Source organism: Cavia porcellus, unplaced genomic scaffold, assembly GCF_034190915.1.
Source record: "Cavia porcellus strain 051 isolate PalLab524CR breed Dunkin Hartley unplaced genomic scaffold, mCavPor4.1 scaffold_20, whole genome shotgun sequence".
Taxonomy (NCBI): domain Eukaryota; kingdom Metazoa; phylum Chordata; class Mammalia; order Rodentia; family Caviidae; genus Cavia; species Cavia porcellus.
This window is the reverse complement of record NW_026947503.1, coordinates 61,365,563-61,386,007: the sequence shown is the minus strand read 5'-3', so window position 1 is coordinate 61,386,007 and position 20,445 is coordinate 61,365,563. Positions and strand designations below refer to the sequence as shown.

Genomic DNA, 20,445 nt, shown 5'->3' with positions numbered 1-20,445 from the left:
TTACATATAAACTTTATTCAAAAATCACAAACATTTTTAGCAGCAAACTTAGTTGCTGTGGCTGAGATGCGTTAAGATACATTATCATTTATAATATTAAAATACTAAAAAGCAGAACAAAATTTGTTCTATACTATGATTCCATCTTAAAACTTGTACATTTATAGATAACAACTTTAAGAAAAAGGAAAAAAGAAAAAATAAATGCACTTGATCATAGAATAATAGCCACATTTGAAGTTTTTTCTTTTAAACTTGCAGAATGTATTTGCACTTAATAAATACTATTTAAATTATGGACAATGAACATTGACAGTGGCAACCTTTTTCTAGTACAATTTAAGACCTAAAAAGTTTTGGTGTAAGTCATATACAAAAAATCTGTTTAACCTATTCAGTAGGAAAAAGACAAAAGTAGTTCAAATTTCAAAAAGTAGCTGTACTTGCTATATAAACCCAAGTAATTTAACAGTTAGCAAGTAACGTGTACCCAGGTGTCAGAGAAAGACTACAGTGGCTTGAAACACTGTGTTAGCTGGCAGAACCTCACTTACAGGAAAATTTCCCATGTGTGACAGCAAGCTTCTTTGCACACTTATTTCCAGCAAATCTTGAGGAAAAAGTTTGGAGAAGCGGTGTTGCCTCAGTTACTTTTCTCATTGCTGAGGTAAAACACCTGACACCCAGTTAAAGAAGGACAGGTTTATTTAGCTCAGTTATAGGAGTTTCAGTCCCTAGTCGGCTGGTTCCAAGGCAGGGGGCATGGCAGAGAGGCACTGCACAGGAGAAACAGTTCACAGTGGGCAGAAGATGGCACAGCAAGGAAGAGGGAAGACGAGCCCCTCTGCGTCCCTTCTACTGTATTCAGGCTACTAGGATTAGGGTGGTGCCAGACCAATCAGTGGACTGCGTTAGTAATGTCCCACCTTAATCCTAGCATTGCACCATGAATCAATCACACACTAGATCCAGCCACCTCTGAAAAAGCCTCAGCTATGACTGCACTAGATTTTGGGGGGAGGGGACCTCTAGACTCAAACCTTAACAGGAGTTCTATAGGCTGTGACCATATTATGGCCTGACTCTGGAGCAAATATTGCTCTGATTTGATTAAGAACTTTGGCAGTGGGAAATATGTCAGGAAACTGAGTTACGGTAGTCTGCTTAAACAGGCAGCTCTATAATAAAGGAGGAAAACAAGAAGGAAAGAGATCCATGGGGGAAGTTGTACTTTTAGGAGGTGATGGGTAAATCACTTGGCAGTGGAACTCTTAAGAAACAAATGTGATGACACACAACACCTTGTATCATGCCCATTTTTAAGACTTCATTGAAGTTAGGTGCCCTTGGGAACTGACAGGATTCACCCTGGACATCACTTATTCTACACCTATTCACCATCTTTACAACTGCTTTGCCCAAGACGACGAGGCAGCCAGGAGAGAACCACAGGTGGAGGCACTTACGTTTGAGGGGTATAAAGGCCTGGTTTATTCATGTCCAGGGATCTTAACTCCTGCATGGAGAGGCGGCCAGCACCACCACTGGAAACAGAACTGCGCTTCATGCTTGTGACCTGCATTCATGAACTTGGTATTAGAAAAACGTTCTAGGTGTAGATGGGGCATTATGCAACAGCTATTATCTTTTTTCTCAAACAGCAAGACAGTGAAGTTGTTTTATTTTTTCAGGGACATCTTTCCCCTGGACATTGATGACACAGGTTCTGGCTATGGAGGCCCAGGTTGGCTCTGAACTTGCTATGTATTCTGGGTCGCCCTGGAACTTGCCCATCTGTCTCCCAAGTGCTGGGATTGCATTACCACACTGGGCTTCTCCTGGGTTACCTTTACTTGTTCTTATACCCTGAAGTCCTCATTTGCAAAGATGATCTTCACTTTCAAGTGTCCAACACACAGAAACACTTATTAACTCCTCACCGTATATGAGAGAGTGCACGAGACAATACAGGAGAAACAAAGATGAATAAGGTGTGGTTCTTGGTATCCATGGTAGCAACACCCTGAATATGAACCTGACCATATTACTGCTGTGACCATTTCAATGGGAAGTCAGGGACTGCCCGATAAGAACTACCTCAAGCTCCCTTATTCCCCTCAGCATGGCTGCTTTTTTAGCATCAAAGGCTGGAGCTATTCTGTTTCCTTTTCCTAATGCTGGTCTCTCCTGTGTTATGCTCATCTATTTCTCAGTTTACATCCATGATAGTCCTTGTCTTCCAATTTCCTCTTCAACAAGAGTAAATCTTCCACTCTATAAAATGGGCTATAAATTGCCTCCTGTTCAAAGCAAATTAATATCTCATTTTTTTGGACTCTGGTTCAAAGCTTGGCTAAATCGACATATGGTTATTTCCGGACTTCGGTTCTACCCCTTCTATAAATTGGAGTGGATCTGGGTATTCCGACATAGCTGCCTTCCCCATTTAGTCAAATTGTAAACAAGCACATTTGCCCATTTTAGGGAATTTTTTTTTAGTAGTCTTGGCTGCAGGTGGGTGAACGAACCCGGAACTCCAAACAGCTGGGCCGGATTCAGACCAGAAGGAGCCCTGGCAGTTTTTTTGAGACAGGGTCTCGTTAAGCAGTTCAGCCTGGCCTTGAACTCACTTGGTAGCCCCTGCGTCAGCTTCCTAAGTGCTGGGATTACACACACTTCCTTGGCTTTGGCTCTTGATTGTCCTCCTTTACGGTACCCTCGTCAACCTGTTCAGCTTCTCCACCCTCTCATGAGTCCACTGACGAGGCACGGCCAGGACTGAAGATCAAGACGGCGGATGCTCACGACACGGTCCCTAAGAAGCTGCTCTTCTCCGCGCGCACAAACTTCCCGCAGGTCCTCCTTCGCCCCCCTCGCCGCCCCTCTCCGGTTCCAGGCTCCAGCCTCCATTCTCCCGCCAGGACTTCAGATTCGGCGCCAATGCTGCCCTTCAGCGTCACCTTCTACCTCCGAGACAGTTTTGGGATAACAAAGTTAACCCAGTGTCACTACTTACCTTCCTCCAGTTTCCCGACAAGACCGAAGCCGAATTTCCGCCAGGCAGGGAAACCGATCTCCAGAACTAAGCCCAAGCCGCCAAAACAAGAGCTATTGTCTCCGTCCGTCCAGTCGGTTTGAATTTTAAAATCTCCGCCGGCGTGTACGTCATCACGCAATGTGCGCCACAGATACGCAATTCTTACGCGCCGCCATTCGTCGCAGAAAAATCCGTGTGCGGGTTGCTTCCTGTCGCCCAGCAGGCACACCGCCGGCTCTGGGACAGTGTGAATGTCCTTCGTGAAATTTGACCGACGCTTCCAGTTGGCTCTGCAGTGCAGAGGTCTCGACGTCGCCGAAGAACGGGCCAAGCGCTCCTAATCTCCCAGGAAACTGTTTTCCGTACAGCAACATGGCGGCGCCCATGTTCTCCTAGGACTAGAGATTTCTTTGGCTCGGGCGTCTTTCGAGCTCTGCTTATGAAAGGGTACCGTTTTCATGGTGAGAGTCTGGGAAAGCGACTTGCACTTTTGGTGAGGGAAAGGCTGTTGACAGTGGGTTCTTTCGGCTCCGAGGGTTGCGCCGGCGTGGCCCCTGCGCAGTAGGAGGCGGCCAGGGCTAGATGTGAGGGACGTGTGGAAGTAGGAGAAGGGGACATTAATTGCCGCAGCTTACCCTGCTAGAATGGAACATCTCAGCTACTAGTGACAGACCTTGCCCAACGCCTAGAGACTGCGGGGAGCTCTGTAAAGCTCGGATTCTTGGATCCGGCAGCAGTTAAGTTGAATTGTAACTTTCAGGAAAGTGGCCCTTTGTATCTGAGTTTCCATGTTCCAGTCTAAATTTCTAGATTTCACATGCCATTATAGATATTCCTCGCTTAACGACCGGCGGTTGGATTGATGACTGAGGTGTGACTATTCTGACTTACGACCCCGTCCTTTTTGGGGGTGGAGTAGGGGAGTGGGGTACAGTTCTGTATATCTCGTGTCTTTGCTTGTGCATTACACCTTGTTTATACAGTGCTGTACCTTGCTGATTATACTACACAGCACTGTAGTTTTATATTCTGATATACATTACAGGACTGTGTGTAAGAGTTACTCAAAGAAAGGAAAATCATCATTTTCCTTTGACAATTTCTTTGTTTTGAGTATTGTAATGTGCATACTACTTACAATTCCTTATTCAGTGACAATTCATTTACTAACTAGGCTCGGAAATGGAACTCAGTCCTTAAAGGAAGAATGCCTGCAGCTTTATTGTAGTTTAGGCACAGTCACTAAGCAGGTTGTGCAAATAAACACAGCATTCATGCAAAGACAGGTGTCTTCAAAACATACATTGTTTGTAGAATGTCTAATATTGGGGCAAAATAACCTGATTTTTTTTTTTTTGCCTTAATATCTAAGAAATACATGGTTTGCCTGTTTTGGAGTAGAAGTGAATGATTTGGAGCACAGTCTTCTGAGACTTGTTGATCACGGTTGATACAGGCAGAGCAGCTGGGCCAGAGTGTCAGAAAAATTTATCAGCACACTCTTTTTATGGAGCTTACGTCTTAGTACTATTCGCTTCCAACAGCTTCTCAGGTGATAATAAAACTAATTCATTTGGAGTTCAATAAATTCTCAGATATAAGCCAGTGATGCTTAGAAGTGATGCTGCCTTGATGCTTTTTGATATGTGGAAATGTCCACGTATTTTCTCAAGGGTTATAACCTTCCAAACCACAGGAAACAATTGAGTAATTGATTATAACTGTTATTCTTGGCCCTGTGGTGGTTTATGTGTTTTAATTTTTGTCTTCTAGTACCGGGTAGGAGGCTTCTTTACTATATGCTTTCTATGTCTTTCTGTCCTCTAAGACATTTGCTTCAGAGGTGGACAGAGCAGGGGCTCCATGAACGTCAGCGTCACTGTCAAGGGTATTCGGCATTTCCAGTAGTTTTTACAGAGTCCGGCAGTTCATGCTTCTGTGCTGTCTTATTCGCAATAGTTTAAGTTTTGTGAGTCCGTTGCAGTGACCTGCAGAAGCTGCTTCACTAGTGAGCTGGATTGGCACATTCAAAACACAGCTTCCCGCAGGATCGATCGTGTGACCAATGTGACCCAGACGGATTCATGGGTGCTGCCAAGATGCCAGCAAAGAGCATGTGAGGAGATGCAGGAGTAGACGCTTGATTGATGTCTTACAGAGCATATCTGGGCTGCACCTGTTGATTATTGATGAGCACTTTCTATAGCACTTCTGTGTCAGCAGATATCCTGAATTTGCTGAATCATTTTCATCTCTGCTTTTTCCTACATGTGTGGGATCCATATTGCCTGAACCTAGCTGATGTGATCATTGGATGGTGGCTGCTGTATTTTATTTTAAAGGTTGTTATATAGCATGCATTTTTAAAGAAAAACATCATTTTCATTAACTATTTTTATAGCGTGATGTGTAATGCAAACATTCTTGGTTTAATGGCCTGCTCATTTAACACCTGTCTGGACTTAATGACCGAGGTGTGCTGTTTGAACTTAGGACCCACTGTTCAGACTTACAACCCATCTTTTTTTGTACAGTTCTATACATCTTGTTTTTAGAGCATCAGTGTCTTTCTTTGCACAGTATGTCTTGTTTATACAGTAGTTTAAGTTTTGCGCATTGTATTGTCTGATATGATACTGTAGTTTTATGTCCTATTGTGTATTTCAGTACTGCGTGTAAGAGTTATGCAAGCAAAAGTCATCATTTGGGTTTCCTTTAACCATTTCTTTGTTCTGAATATTGAAATGCTACAATTCCGAGAACATGGTGGATAGATAACAGCAGCTATGGACGCTCTCTGAGATAGCCAGCTTAGAATCCAGGAATGATGCGGTATGAGGAGTCCTAAAAAAGTGGAGATATACCCTGCTGACCCAGGAACGAACTAAGCTGAGAGAAACCAACTGGAAATGCAATCCTGGTGCTATAACCAGAACAGATAAAATTTCAATGTGGAAGCTGGAACCTGCACCTCTAGAAGCCATGATTTGAATTTCCTGCCGCTGCCGCTGCGACTGAATCGGCACAGCATGGACAGAGAAGCGAAACCTCTGAGAGCAGGAATCCTTGAACGGAGTTGAGAGCGGAACTGGCGGGGAGCGCTGCGTCGACCTGTGGTGAGTGAGAGGAACAGGGACTCTTCCATAGATGAGGAGGCTCCGCTGGTCCCAGAAGACATTCTGGGACCAGCCAGACTAGCCAGAACAGGACACTATAGTGACTTTAGTCGCATATTCCCCTCTCAAGCGGGATTGGTGGGGAGTGCTTGGCCTGGGTGATGCCACGAACTAAGACCCAGTAGGCTAGCCGAAACCAGGTCCCAGCGCCTGGAGGTGTACCTTAGCAGTGAAGCCTTGAGTAGCCAGCGCCTGGAGGTGTACCTTAGCAGTGAAGCCTTGAGTAGCCCTGGAGGGGTGGGTCCAGCAGAGGCTGCCCAGGTCTGTGTCTCCCTAGTACACTGCAGTGGGCGGGAACACCTAGCCAGCACAATTCAAACAAACTGTAACTGAAAAAGCAAGAAACTGTGCCTCCTATATACGCTTGTATGGAAGGAACAAAAAGTATGGGAAGAGGGAACAACAAGAAAGAGTCCTCGGCCCCCAATCCTGAGAACACTGATCCAGAAAAGGTAAATGCAAAGGAGAATGAGGACAGAAAACATGCAATATCAGACACGGCACCAATAGACATAAAGTGGTATCTCTGGAGCCTCATAGATGAGTTCAAAAGTGAAGTATTTAATGAAGTAAAGCAAGATATAAGCAGGTTAGAGAAATGCTAAGCACTGCCCAAGAAAAAACAGATGGTGGAATGAAAGAACAGAAAAAAAGGGAGAATTGTTTGATGGAGAAAATAGAGAAAACATAGAATACGTGAAGCAGGTTCAAAGAGATTACCAGGAAACTAAAAACTCTATTGAAAACTGGCATAACAGCTTGAAAGAAACTAAGGATACATTATCTGAATTGGAGGGCAGATTTGTAATATGGGAGCATGAAATGAAAAACTTCTTAAAAATAACAAGTAAACAAACAGCAATAATACAAGGGCTAGAAGATGATAAGAGGATCTATAACTTCAGAATTAAGAACGTAAAAGAAGAAGTAGGGACACAAACAAATGGACTACAAAAGCTATTCACAGAAATAATCCAAGAGAATTTCCCTAATTTAGCAAAAGGTAAAGATACTCAGATGTATGAGGCATACAGGACTCCAGCCACCTACAGCCCAAACAGAGCTACACCCAGGCATATAATAATCAAAATTCCAGAAACCCAATATAAGAACAGAATATTAAAAGCCATCAAAGACAAGAAACAGATCACTTATAAGGGAACACCCATCAGAATTACAGCAGACTTCTCGGCACAAACCATCAAATCACGAAGAGCGTGGGGGGAAATAATTCAGGCTTTGAAAGATAATAACTTCCAGCCAAGATTGATATATCCTGCACAACTGTCCCTAGAAATTGATGGAAAAACAAGGTGCTTCCAGGATAAAGAGGAACTAGGGGAATTTGCAATCACCAATTCAGCTCTACAGAGAATACTGCAGGACATTCTAAAAAAAGAAAAATACCAAGATTCCAGAAACAGAGGCCACAATGAATGGAGCAGAAAGTGTCGATGTCGTTCCCGGCCGGCAGGAAGGACACACGACAAAGTCTGGCAGTGGACAACCTTTTCTTTTATTTTCTCTCCGTACAGCCTGCCCTGGGATCGCTCCCAGCCGAAGCCTCCTCTGGTCCGCTCCCCGCGGCTCCTTCCGTGCTTCGCTCCGAAGCCTCTACCGGTCTGCTCTCCGCGGCTCCTTCCGGGCTTCTACTTCCCCCCAGGGGTGGCACCAGTATATATACGGATACAGTGTCCAATCATGTTAAAGTAAGCAAGGCAAGCTGATTGGCTTAACATATTATTGAGCGGGTTGTTTACGCGGTAAGCAGGAAACTAACGTGCTCGATGGGAGGGGTAATCTAACTCAGGCTTTACTCTACCACAGGCCGCATGATCGCTATATGCGGCGGCTCGGCAATGTGGTGGCTCCCAACATCTCCCCCTTTTTTATTTTAAATAAGTCTACGCATCGCAGCCCGTCCTGAATTGAGTGTAGAGGCCTATGCCCTGATAGGAGGCCCACCAAGGGCTCTCGGCGTCGGCCCGGGTCGGCCGTCCCCAAGTCTGCCGAGGCCCCGAGGCCCTCGTCCTTTTTCCAGGGCCAGGAAGGAACCGGACGGAACCTGGATGCACACAGGCATACACTCATGTCGCTCCGCATGATCCCCCCGGGGCGACATTTGGTTTGGGCGGAACCTAGTAATTCAGCGGCTTTCGTGCGGTATGGGGTAGGGCCTGTCTTAGGTTGAGTCATGCTGGGGAGGCATGCTCTTACCCGTCATTGACTCATCTACCCTGCTATATCATAATTTTTTAGAGGAGGAGTGTGGGAAGCTCACCGTCCCTAGACTCGGTCGTAGGCTAGGCGAGCGAGCCATGCATATGCCTGAGGATCTTCTTGTCCATTTCGGGCTACCGCTATTTCTATTCATCTTGTTGGTTGGTCTGTGATGGATCTCTGGTAGGGCAGGTCTGATCTTCAGTCGAGGGCTTTGTTGCCCATGTCAGTCTCTCCGGTACCCACAGTGGTTCTCGTCCCGATTCCTGCAGAAAAACACAAACCGCGCCTCGGTTCCAGCTGATTACTGGATCCGGGCCCATCCATTGTCATGCCATAGATAACCGCGCCTTTGGAGGCAGGCCTTGGCTTACTCCCCCTTTTTGTTTTTTATTTTTTATTTTTTATTTTTATCTTTTTCGTTGTTTTGTTTTTTTTTTTTTTTTATTGGTACCAGGGATCGAACTGGCGATTGCCTGCTTACAAGGCAGGCGCTTATGCCGCTGAGCTAAATCCCCAGCCCCCGTTTTCTCGACCGGCGTTTTTCTCAGCCTGCTCGGCAGAGAACTCTGTGTACCAGGCTCGCCAATCCAGGTAACTACCCGAGGGCAGACACGCCTTTGCCAGCTGAATCCAGTCCACGGGGGTGAGGGGCCCAGAAGACAGGTTCTCCAGCATGGCAATGGTGTAAGGCGCAGTCGGCCCAAAGGTTGTAACTGCATTTTTAAGTTCTCTAATCTGCTTTATCTCAAAAGGCTCCCATGCATTACGTCCCTGGCCCATAGCTACTTGTACAGGAAATATCCCGTAGGGGCCACTATCTATCCCAGGTGGTGGATGTACCTCATGAGACAAACGTCCCCCCTGCCAAAGCCGCCTGTAAAAATACCGACCCGCCGGCGGCGGAGCATAAGACGGCGGCCGTGATTGGGCGGAAAATGGGGGCCCGTGCATCACTTCCTGTTCTGGCGAAAGGGGAGGGAGCTCCCACGCGGCCGCCTCGTGGCGAGGGATCGCTTCCGGGAACAGCCCCCAAGGTGGGGCGGAAGGCTTCGCCTCCCTCTCGCGCCAGGGGGCGCTCAGGAGCTCTCTACTCCTCCGCAGACCAAGTTGAGCGGAGCGCAATTCGCGGGGCAACGCTGGGAAAGAACCCTGCGACTCCTTATCGGGCGGCCTATCCTCTTGGCATCTAGGCTCCTTGGTCTCATCGTTGTCTAAGCCTTCCTCGTTCTCGGAGTCAGACGACTCCGAGGCCTGAGCCCCGTCTTCCTCCTTTATATCTTTGTCTCCTTTGACGGACCCCTCCCGGGAGCTCCCTGACTGGGCCTGTTTGAATGCCCTACGCACTTTAATGAGCTCTTGAGAACCTTCCCTGCAACCACCCTCGCTCTTCAAGCATGCATATATCATTTCCCACAGTGGCCGAGCGAAGACCGAAGCCCCGCCCTCCCTTTCCGCTAGAGAAAGATCCCTGCCCAACTTCTCCCACGAGGGCAGGTTTAAGTGCCCTGTGGGCAAGAACCAGGGAGCGAAACTATCAATCTCCTCAAAAAAAGCTCTCCAGCGTTTTGCGTCCCACCTTGAGGTCTCTGGACTTTAAGAGCTTCCGGAGGACCTGTACCAAGGGCTGGGTGTCGTTACTCGGTACGTTACCCATATTTAATATGTTACTCACCGCGTGAGGCCCAAAAATCCGCCACTTACGCGTGAGCCTGAGGGGAGTCTAAAAACCCTGTAGGTGCGCGCCACCCAGGGCCCAGGTTTATCCCCTACTCACCTGTCTCGCAGTGCTGTATCAAGGAACGTTGTCCACTACCACGTCTCGGGGGTGATCAGTTGTTCCCCGTGCGGGCCACCAAATGTCGATGTCGCTCCCGGCCGGCAGGAAGGACACACGACAAAGTCTGGCAGTGGACAACCTTTTCTTTTATTTTCTCTCCGTACAGCCTGCCCTGGGATCGCTCCCAGCCGAAGCCTCCTCTGGTCCGCTCCCCGCGGCTCCTTCCGTGCTTCGCTCCGAAGCCTCTACCGGTCCGCTCTCTGCGGCTCCTTCCGGGCTTCGCTCCGAAGCCTCTACCGGTCCGCTCTCCGCGGCTCCTTCCGGGCTTCTACTTCCCCCCAGGGGTGGCACCAGTATATATACGGATACAGTGTCCAATCATGTTAAAGTAAGCAAGGCAAGCTGATTGGCTTAACATATTATTGAGCGGGTTGTTTACGCGGTAAGCAGGAAACTAACGTGCTCGATGGGAGGGGTAATCTAACTCAGGCTTTACTCTTTACCACAGGCCGCATGATTGCTATATGCGGCGGCTCGGCAATGTGGTGGCTCCCAACAAGAAAGCGAAATGAAGACAAACTAACAACTAATGACAGAAAAAGAGCTCAACAGAAATGAGGCAGAGAAGGTTGGATGGTAGGAACAGCTATTTGGAGAAGACAAGACATCATAATAGCTAGTGCTGATTTAGTATCATCTTGCTTTGAAGTCCCATAAGCTTTTATTTTTCTGCCTCCATCGTTCTTATCAGGTTGTATCTTACTGGATTTTATTATATGTGATAATATAAGCAAAAACTTTTATAGACAAGGAAATTATACAGAAACCATTGTTTATTTTCTGTTAGTTGATTCTAAATACCCTGTAATACTGTCATTCTCTTGAATGGTTTTACATTGTCTCGATATGTTTGATGCTACAGTATACGAAGTTATACTCAAAGATTTCAAGGAAAGAGACACTATGGTAACTACTTTTATGTCGGGATATCTTGTGGTGAAACACTATTTTGCTTAAATGGTTGTGTTTTGACCTGTGCTGTTTTGTTGTTATACCCTCTTTTATCTCAGTCTCCTTTTCTTATTATTTACTTTTTATTTTTATCTTTTTAATTAAGGGAAAAGTAAATAAAAATAGCAGGATGTATTATAGTAACCCACTTTGATTTCCTAGTAACTTGATTTGAAACCCTGTATTGCTCTCACCATCTTGTTTAGACTGATTTTCCTCTATTCTCTTTTGCTTGATAGTACCAAGTTTGAGAGTATAGGCAACAACTGTGAAGACAATAAAGATTCATTATGACGCCCATTCTGGTTTGACTGTTATCTTCATTTGAAGTCCTGTAATGTCTCCAAGGTTTTGGTTTTATTGGTTTTGTTCTTTACTGTTTTGTTCAATCTTATTGTAAGTGATGATATAGGCAATTCTTTTTAAGATAGCAAGAGGCATTATGGTAACCATTGTTGATCAACTTGTATTTTGTTTTTACATTATGTATTATGTCCATCCTTTTGATTTGACTGACTGTTTTGTGATGGCACATTTGATTTTATTCTTTTCAAAAAAAGTAATAAGAACTGTGGGAGTAATAAAACCCAAATGTGTAATTGTCATTGTACAAAAGAGAGGAAAAGAAAGTGCTCTAAAGGATATAACTGCATGTATATTTAAGTGTATAAGATAGATAACCATATTACTGAGTTTTGTTGGATCATTGAACAGAACTGTTTGCAGTCTCATTGTTTGAATGTTCATTTATATGCTTTAATTTTGTAACTTGAACAACTATTTCTAAGATGACAATATATTGACTAGTGATTTCCTACTCTTTATTTTTTCTGAAATTCTGTATAACTTGTACCCTTTTTCTGTTTTTTTTCTTTTTCTCCTTAAATAAAAAAAAAAAAAAAGAAATGCTACAATTCCTCATTTAGCAACCAATTCAATTAATGACTGCAGGAATGGGCCTGGGTTGTTAAACGAGGAGTACAACGTGGAGTTAAATGAGGAGTTAAATGTGGTAACTGTGAAGGGGGACAGAGGATCCCCAGGGTCACTGGCCCTCATAATAGCATTTAGTTATATGAGCATTTGCTGTGTGCCAGGCATTATACATGGCATTTCTGATGGATTGTGTCATTTAAATCTGGAAGGTGGATGTCGTAAGATGATGGCTGGAGGCTCAGTGAGGTCAGCTTTTCCGTGGTCATACTGCTAACACTTGGAGTTAGAAATTTGACTCTAAATGCTGTTGTTATTCATTCTGTTACTAACTGCTTGTTTCTCCCCCATCCCTCCCCTTCTTAAATTCTCCATTACATTACATTTAGAAAGATGTATTTTGAATAAAAGAAAACAGAAGCTTGGAAAAAACTTAGTTACTCGAAGCAGATCTAGACCATTAACCGTCAGTTTTGGTAAGACTTGGTGTCATTAAGATTGTGTGTGCCATTAAGATTGTATTTGCTCTGTGTAGTCCAATCTTTTAACTCTGTTTCTCCACTGATAGACATGGGTAAGGAGGGCAGTGATTATGGAGAACAGGCTTCATTTACTGTAGTGTATATAGCATGGAAAACCCAGCCTGATCTGCGAACAGCTCCTTTTGAAGTTCTGTGGCTCTCTCTAGCTTCATTTATCTCCTGAAAAGAATGAGTTCACATAGGCGGTATACTGTGCTTTCTTAACAGGACACTTTTTACCTTTCAAGATTGGATGACTTCCTTCCTTGGAGCATGTGGACCTGTGGGTAGACATGAGGACCAAAGCAATAAAGCTGTGGAGGGCCCCAAAGATAGCAAGACGATCAAATCCGGGTTCCAGATAATGTCAAGTTACACCCTCTCTGGCCAAGTTGACTGAAAAATTTGAATCATCAACTTTGAAGTTCATATTAAAACTTTGCATTTTTCTTTAGAGCTGCTATTTGTATTGACCTGAGCATGCTAAATTCTCTTTGTATATTCGCGTTGTCAAGTCTGTGCACATGAAGTGCCTGTGTACTGAAATGCAGTACATTGAAGAACTTGATCTTCTAAGTTGAGTTCGACTTCAGATTTCTAATTCCCAGACTTTTTCTTATGGTCAAATGTCTGTGGTACAGCAGTTGTCGTCTGGTTGGTTACTGGATCACTTTTCTTTCATTAACAAGATAAACTATCAAGTTCGCCAGCCTCATCAGCTTCCACACAGTAAAAATGAGTCCACTCATGTGCGCTCCGATTGTCTTCAATTGGCTACCACTGCTTCTGGGTCCTCTGCTCCCTTGACTGCTTCTGATGCTATCACTAAGCCGGAGATGAGGGATGGAGGAGACTGTGGAACATTCACGCAGAAATACGCTTTTCGATCTGATCTATTTAATATTGTCAAACCTTACATAACTCCAGTCGTGCATGAAGAAGGCCGGCAGAGTAATGGAGGAGAAGATATGGTGGACGCTGCTGGAAAAGGAATTTCTGTTGCTATTGTTGGGAAGGTAGCATGTTTTAAAAACTTTTCCTCTTCCATAGAGTGCAAAATTTCCATTCCAGTATCTCAAATATCTTGTGATTTATTAAGTTAAAGGAATCTATGAGCCTTTAAGAAGGTGTAAGAGTAATTTTTAACTCTGTTCTAACATTTTGCCATTCTTAGAACAATTTGTATATTTCTCACATAAGCAAAATTGTCTGAGAAGCGAGTGTTCTATAAGTGAAACAAAGGCAAACAACAGAACCTTTTTTTCCCTACCTACCTAGTCACACTAGGTTTTTTTTTTTTTTTTTTAAACTAAAAGGTGTATTTCCTTTATACAGAATTAAAAAGCTGTCAATGGATTTTGAATGATTTTTAAGGACCTATCCTGTGGGGATCAGCTCATATAATAAGAGTCTGAAAGAAATTAGGTATTTTAAAAATGTTTTTAGTGATGAAAGAGGAAGCTAATATGGAAAATGTGTCTGTTTATAAAATGCATATATTCATATATATGCCTTGGAGGCACAATTCTTTAGTAAAGTCTGAGAATGTCCTACAGGATCAAATTATTTTTGCTTGAATTCTTTTGTATATTTCAGGAGCTTAAAGGTGATTATACAAAAACCACTTTAGATACCTTATCGATGTTGTCTTTTGTTGTGGTAGGAATAATATTCATTATCACGAAGGAATATTTGAGCTCTTTCTGCATGCTTTTGTACATAGAGTGATGAAACAAGATAAACACTAACCCTGCCCTCATGTGTCTTATAATTGAGTAGAAAAAAAAGAAAAGAGAATTAGAAAAGGGAAATAATTTAGTATATCCATCTAAGTACCTGAAGTAGAACTTTTCATATTCTTGTGACTGCTTTTTTGGTGCATAGTTTTCCCCCCTGTAAATATTTATTGACCATCTATGTGTTGGGGACAGCAGAGAAAATACATAGAATGCTTAGATACTATAGGTGAACAGAAGCAACAATGTTACCTTGACAAACCTGACCTTGTTTCTTGTATGCTTAAGGTAAATTATATACCTAGTGTGCTCTTAAATTCATTTATTCAGCCAGCAGACTTTTTACTTTAGTCAGCTGGGATTTTGGTAACACGTTGATATTGATTTCTACTTAATCCTCAGATCAATCATAAAGTGCTATTAAAGCACAGTGGAATTTCCTTTGCTAACCCACAGTAGTTCCTCTTTTTGGGAATGAAAGTTAAGAATGATTGTGTCATATACATGAGCTGCTGTGTGATGCCATACTGGTTAATGTTTATGCAGAATTGAGGTTCCCACCTTTATCTTGGTTGTTGGTGCTACAGTTTATCATGTGAACTGGTTCTCATTAGTGGAAAGGTTGAGGTGACTTTTCCCCTTTAACTTTGGGGGCACTGCCTCACTAGTCCATACATTTGCACCAATTTTGACCTCAGTGGAAATTATCACCTCTTAAAGATGGAGATACACCATATAGAAAATGTGAAAGATAAAAAAGCAGTATTGGTACATTTAAAAAGTCGGTACTGTAGTAGATGACAGTGTAACGTTTTCCCTATAATTTTCTGTTCCTTAGAAGCGTAAGAGAAGCGTTGTTTTCAATCAAGGCGAATTAGATGCAATGGAATACCATACAAAGGTAGGTGTAAAATATTCATTGACTGCATCAGAAGATCGATTGCTGTGATGTATAAAATAAATGGCAACATAAAGAGGCTTTCTGTAAAAATTAAGCAAAGGTATTGATCACAGTTGAAATTTAATAGTGACACTGTTATTTCTAGAGTAATAAACAGTTTAAACTCACTTTTAATGCATACTACACATACTTAACGTTTAAACAGGTAACATAAGTAAACTTGTGCAATATCAGTGTAAGATGTTAGAAGTTACAGAATCTGGGCTGCAGATGCAGCTCACTGCTAGAGTGCTTGGCTAGCATGTGTGAGGTCCTGGGTCCCGTCCCCAAAAAGAAGTTACTAAAGAAGAAAGCATGGAGAATGTGAAGAGTAGATTTCTAGAACTTAGAAATAAAAGGTCTAGGAGTTAAAGAAGTGAGAGGAAACAGTATACAAATACTGTCAACTTTACTCTGTATGATATTCCTTTGATTGAACTGGGGAAATTAGACTTGGCGTTTGACTTAGAAGAAATGATAATTTCAGTATGGGGTGTGCTAAGTTAATAGGATGGTAAGACACTGGGTTTCTTTCTCTCTTGCTTTTTTTTTTTGGATTTCTCTGTATTGCTCAAGCTGACAACCCTGAGGTGACTTTGAGCCCTCAAGCTTGTGTGCTCAGGTGACCCTCCTGCCTCAGCCTTCTGAGTAGTTGAGACTGCATGTACTTACCACAATGTGGGCATTTTCCTCTCTTTAAATACTGTGATAGAATATATATATAAAACAAAAGTTTACTGCTTTAACTGTTTTTAGGTGGTCTGTCTCTGGAGGTTTTTATTATCCCAAACTAAAACTCTGCGCCCATAGAACAGTGACTGTGTGTTGCCCCTGCCAGCTCCCAGCAGGCTTCCTCCCACACTCTAAGCTTGTGATTGCACCGATTTTAGGCACAACGTCCCCTTATGTGAAGTCACATAATCCCCTGGCTTATTTCATTTAGCATAATCTCTTGACGCTTCATTTGTGTTTTTGCATGTATCAGAATTTTTCCTTTTTAAAGCTATTTTATGTAAATACCACATTTTGTGTGTCCATTTACTTTTCATCGACATTGTGGGGCATTTCCATCTTTCGATTGCAGGGTGCACAGGTGTAAAGCCTCTACATTTTGTATTTTTGCGGTGCTGGGGTTGAACCCAGAGTCTTGCGCTCACCAGGTGGGCACCTTTCCACTGAGCTGCACCCCGGCCCTCAGAGACTTGATTTTAGTAAAAGGCGAAAGTTTTGTATCATCTGAAGAGAAACCAGATGATAAGACCCTGTTATTAACTTTTGTGGGTTTATAGTCAGAAGTGGAATTATTGTATCGTATATAACAGTAATGTCATTTGAGGAGTTAACTACTGAGAAGATTGGTATAAAGACTTTTCATGAGTGCATTTAATTACACAGAGTATGGGTTTTACTGTAGCGCTTTTAGACTTGTATATAATACTTTGACCGTATCCAGCCCCGCTCTCCTTCCTTGTAGTACTCTTCTTTCTCCTGATCCTCTTTTTGGGTGAGTGCTATTGATAACTAAGATGCAGAGATGACATTAAGAAACATATTAAAGCCGGCTGTGGTGGTGCACACCTGTAGCCCCAGCACTCAGGAGGCTGAGGCAGGAGGATTGTTCCAAGTTTAAAACCAGCTTGGGTTACAAAGTGAGCTCAAGGCCAGCTCAAACTGCACAGCGAGACCCTGTCTCAAAAAGCCAGAAAAGGAAAAAAAGAAAGAAAAAATGTGGAGTAGAACTTGCCTTATTATTTTCTTTTCTTCTTTTTATTTTTTCCAGTTTTTTGAGTCAGCATATCGCCATGTAGTTCAGATTGGCTTTGAACTCATTGCGAGGCCTAGAGTCTATGCTGGCCTTGAATTTGTGGTGATCCCTCTGCCTCAGCCTCCCAAGTGCTGGGATCACAGGCATGTGTACCACACCTGGCTTGCTGTATTATTTTCTTTGCCGAATCTGTCTGCATCTGTTCCTTTCTGTTTATTGGTGTATATGTGTATCCATTTACTTCTTAATGACATCAATTCACTTTACTTAACGTATTCATTGGAGGCCACCTGTACACCAGGCCTGGTTTTAACCCTAGGATCTCACTGGAAGTTGAGGTACACCCCGTGTATATGGTTTTCTGGAGGAAATAAAGTACTAATGGAGTGAAAAGCCCTATTGTTGGAGGATTCTAGGATACGGAAGTGGCACAGGACTGAGTCCATCCCAGGCTTGAGGATGGATTGTGGAGGAAAGAGCTTTCTGGAGGTGGTCACTGTTTAATTTGAGAGGGCAGTATATTATTAAAAGGGTGACCAAGAGAGTAAAGCATTTGCTGATGCTCAGGAGCAGTGGGGCGTGTTGAAGAGGTGGAGAAAGCAGCATGGCTGGATGTGGAACGCCAAGGAGAGAGTGAATCTGGGAGGTAGAAGTAGTGGACCACGTGAAGCTCAGTAAACTCATCTTCAGATGTGTAGATGTACTTTTAAGGGCTGTGAGATGCTTTCGCTTTCTTTTTCTTTTCTTTTGAGATAGGGTCTTGCTGTGTAGTTCAGTCTGGCCTTGAATTTGCTTCTATAGCCCAGGCTGGCCTGAAACTTTGAACGATCCTCCTGCCTCAGCCTCCCGAGTGCTGGTGTTACAGGCATGTGTCACTGTGCCCAGCATGAGATGCTTTTGAAAACAGATAATATGATTAGATTTACTTTTTTATTTAATTTACTTAATATCGAATTTATTTTGGGGGAGATGATAAAGATAAAAATCTACACAAAGTACAGTGAGAAATCTTCCTTTAACTTCCATTTCTCAGCCTCCTCTTCCTCTGCCCAGTGTATGTGGCCAGTGCTGTACTGTGCGGGGTAGGGGATACTTGGATCAAGTGGTAATTTTAAATTTTCTTGGGAACTACCATATGCAGTTGATGGATGCAGTGTTCTGTGAATATCACAGGAAGTTGAATGAGTGTCTTTTTTTGGGAGATTTTTGTATGAATTGGTCTACCAATTGCTGGATAAAATTTTTTTTATACTGAGAATCAAACTCAGGCCTCAAACTTGCCAGGCAAGTTGCTGAGCTATATCCATAGCCCTGGGTAGATTTTTTAACATGGGTTTTTTTTTTTTTTTTTTTTTTTTTGTCTTTTTCTTTTTTATCGGTACCGGGGATCGAACTCATGACTGCCTGCTTGCAAGGCAGGCGCTTATGCCACTGAGCTAAATCCCCAGCCCCTTAACATGGGTTTTGGATAATGTTTATGGCTAATATTTTTTCACTACTGAAACAAGGCCCTTTTCCCTATCAAGACTGTGGAGAGTCTGGCTTTACCCTACTTAGAAGCTAATAAGTTAGTTTCATGGTTTCATGTATGGTGGCAGATCTGAAGCTGTTATGCCAGGGCAGAGAACTTTCTCTCTTTAGGCACAGCAGGAAGCGTGAGCTTTAAGTTCCCATAGAGTAACAATCATTACCCTTGTGCGCGTGTCCCATAGCGGGGACCTCAGTCAGGCTCTGTGCATGCAGTAGGTTTGCTGTACACGCAATTCTTTGATTCACAGCTGAGACGTCCAGGCTTAAGGAAGCTTAGCTTTGATGGACTGCAAGCAAACCCACCCAACCTTTTTGCCCAGGGGTAGCCTTAAGCGAGTACCAGGGGTAATGGTTGTCCAAGGAGAGGATTGGGGAAGCACAAGCTAATGGTTGCTCTCACTAGCGTGACTGATTGATATGAGGGTCAAGGTGCAGGGTGCTGGGGTGGGGTTGGGTTCCTTCAAGGTGAATCTCTCCAGAGCGATTATCTGCAGGTCTCCAGGGTTCCCTGTGGTGCTCTTTCCTCTCCAGTGCTCTGTTCTGGGAGCCCTTATTGTGCTTAGTTTTAGCTCTTCAACTCAGATTCTTCTATGTGCTGCCTGGATTTCTTCTTCCTGTGGTCTGGAAATTCATTTATTCAGTTAAATGGGGGCGATAGTAGGGTCGTTTGTAATTTCTTTCTATCTCAAGGTCATTGTCTTTTATTTACTAATATTGAATATTGTTATTATTTATCTTAGTTGGAAGTAATCTGGCTACTTTGAACACTTTCTTGTCACTGATTTTTAGCAATTGATTACGATGTTCCTTAGTACAGTTTTTCCTCCTCTCCTATCAAGATCTTCTTGCTGACTTTGTTGGATCTGTGAATTTCATAGTTTTTAGCAAATTTGGAAAGTTTTGGTCATTGTTGTCTCAAATATTTTTTCTGTTGCCTTCAGTTTGGACATATTTCAATATCTTTCATTGCATAAACCTTTGTTCTTCAGTGTTTAATCTGCTGTTACTCCAGCACAGTGTATTTTTCACTTCATGCAGAGTAGTTTCTTTTTTTTAACCTTTCCTGAGCTAGAGATTTAGCTCAGTGTTTTACATATGCTGTACAAGTACTCTATCACTGAGCTGTGTTCCTAGCCGCTCCTTTTTGATTATATAAATATAGTATGATAAATACCTAATGTCTTATTGTATATTTTATCCCATCTTTTAAAGTGAGTTTCAGATACACATGGCTAGTGGTTTCCACTGGTTGTATCATCTGTGTCATTTTCTATTTATAATTTATGTGTTTCTTTACATTTCTGGTTAAGTTTTTTACATGAAATTTTAGTGTTAGCCTATTGGGTACTGGGTATTTTCATCTTCCTATAAATATTCTTGGGTTTTGTTCTCAAAGTTACTGTAAAACTTACTGATGCTTTTGAGACTGACACTTACTGGGTTAGCACCAGTGCAGACTTGGGGTCTGCAGCTATGTTTTTCCCTGTCACTGGGGCACTGCCCTTCAGAACAGTCTGCCTGCCACCCTGGGAATCTGTGAGGTTTTCCATTCTGGCTGGGGGCCCTAACGGGCCCCACCCCACAGGCACTCTGGTGGTGGCTTCCACCGATTCTTTCATCTGGCCTTTTCCCTGACTGTGCTCAGCTGGAGACCCCAGCTGACCTGCCCGGCCCTTGGAAACTCTCTGCTGCCCTATCTGTGGCTTGCAGCCCTCAGACCTAGTGGCCTTGGCCATGCCACACTCTTTGCTCAGTCTCTGCTCAGAGCTTGCTGGATTTGTGTGGGTCTCTTTCCC

General features: G+C 43.2%; 2 protein-coding genes across 5 annotated transcripts in view; one reads left to right on the top strand and one right to left on the bottom strand.

Moving 5' to 3' along the window:
- Ndc80 (NDC80 kinetochore complex component) overlaps positions 1-3,170 on the bottom strand; it is a 33,579-nt gene extending 30,409 nt beyond the window's left edge. The window contains exons 1-2 of the mRNA XM_003464450.3: positions 3,017-3,170; positions 1,467-1,576 (exon numbers count right to left, since the gene is read on the bottom strand). Coding sequence (XP_003464498.1) covers positions 1,467-1,567 — 101 coding nt within the window. The 5' untranslated portion in view covers positions 1,568-1,576; positions 3,017-3,170. The remainder of the gene's footprint in view (positions 1-1,466; positions 1,577-3,016) is intronic.
- A 38-nt stretch (positions 3,171-3,208) lies between these two features.
- Positions 3,209-20,445, top strand: part of Mettl4 (methyltransferase 4, N6-adenosine) — a 41,734-nt gene continuing 24,497 nt past the window's right edge. For 3 of the 4 annotated variants that reach the window (XR_010041514.1, XM_013146702.3, XM_003464418.5), the window contains exons 1-3: positions 3,209-3,498; positions 12,907-13,694; positions 15,253-15,315. Coding sequence is in view for 3 of the 4 variants with exons in the window: in XM_013146702.3 (XP_013002156.1) it covers positions 13,305-13,694; positions 15,253-15,315 (453 nt within the window). In the remaining variant the exon portion in view is untranslated. Of the gene's footprint in view, positions 3,499-12,546; positions 12,634-12,906; positions 13,695-15,252; positions 15,316-20,445 lie in introns of all 4 variants that reach the window. The other variant, XM_063231900.1, reaches the window with a different exon arrangement.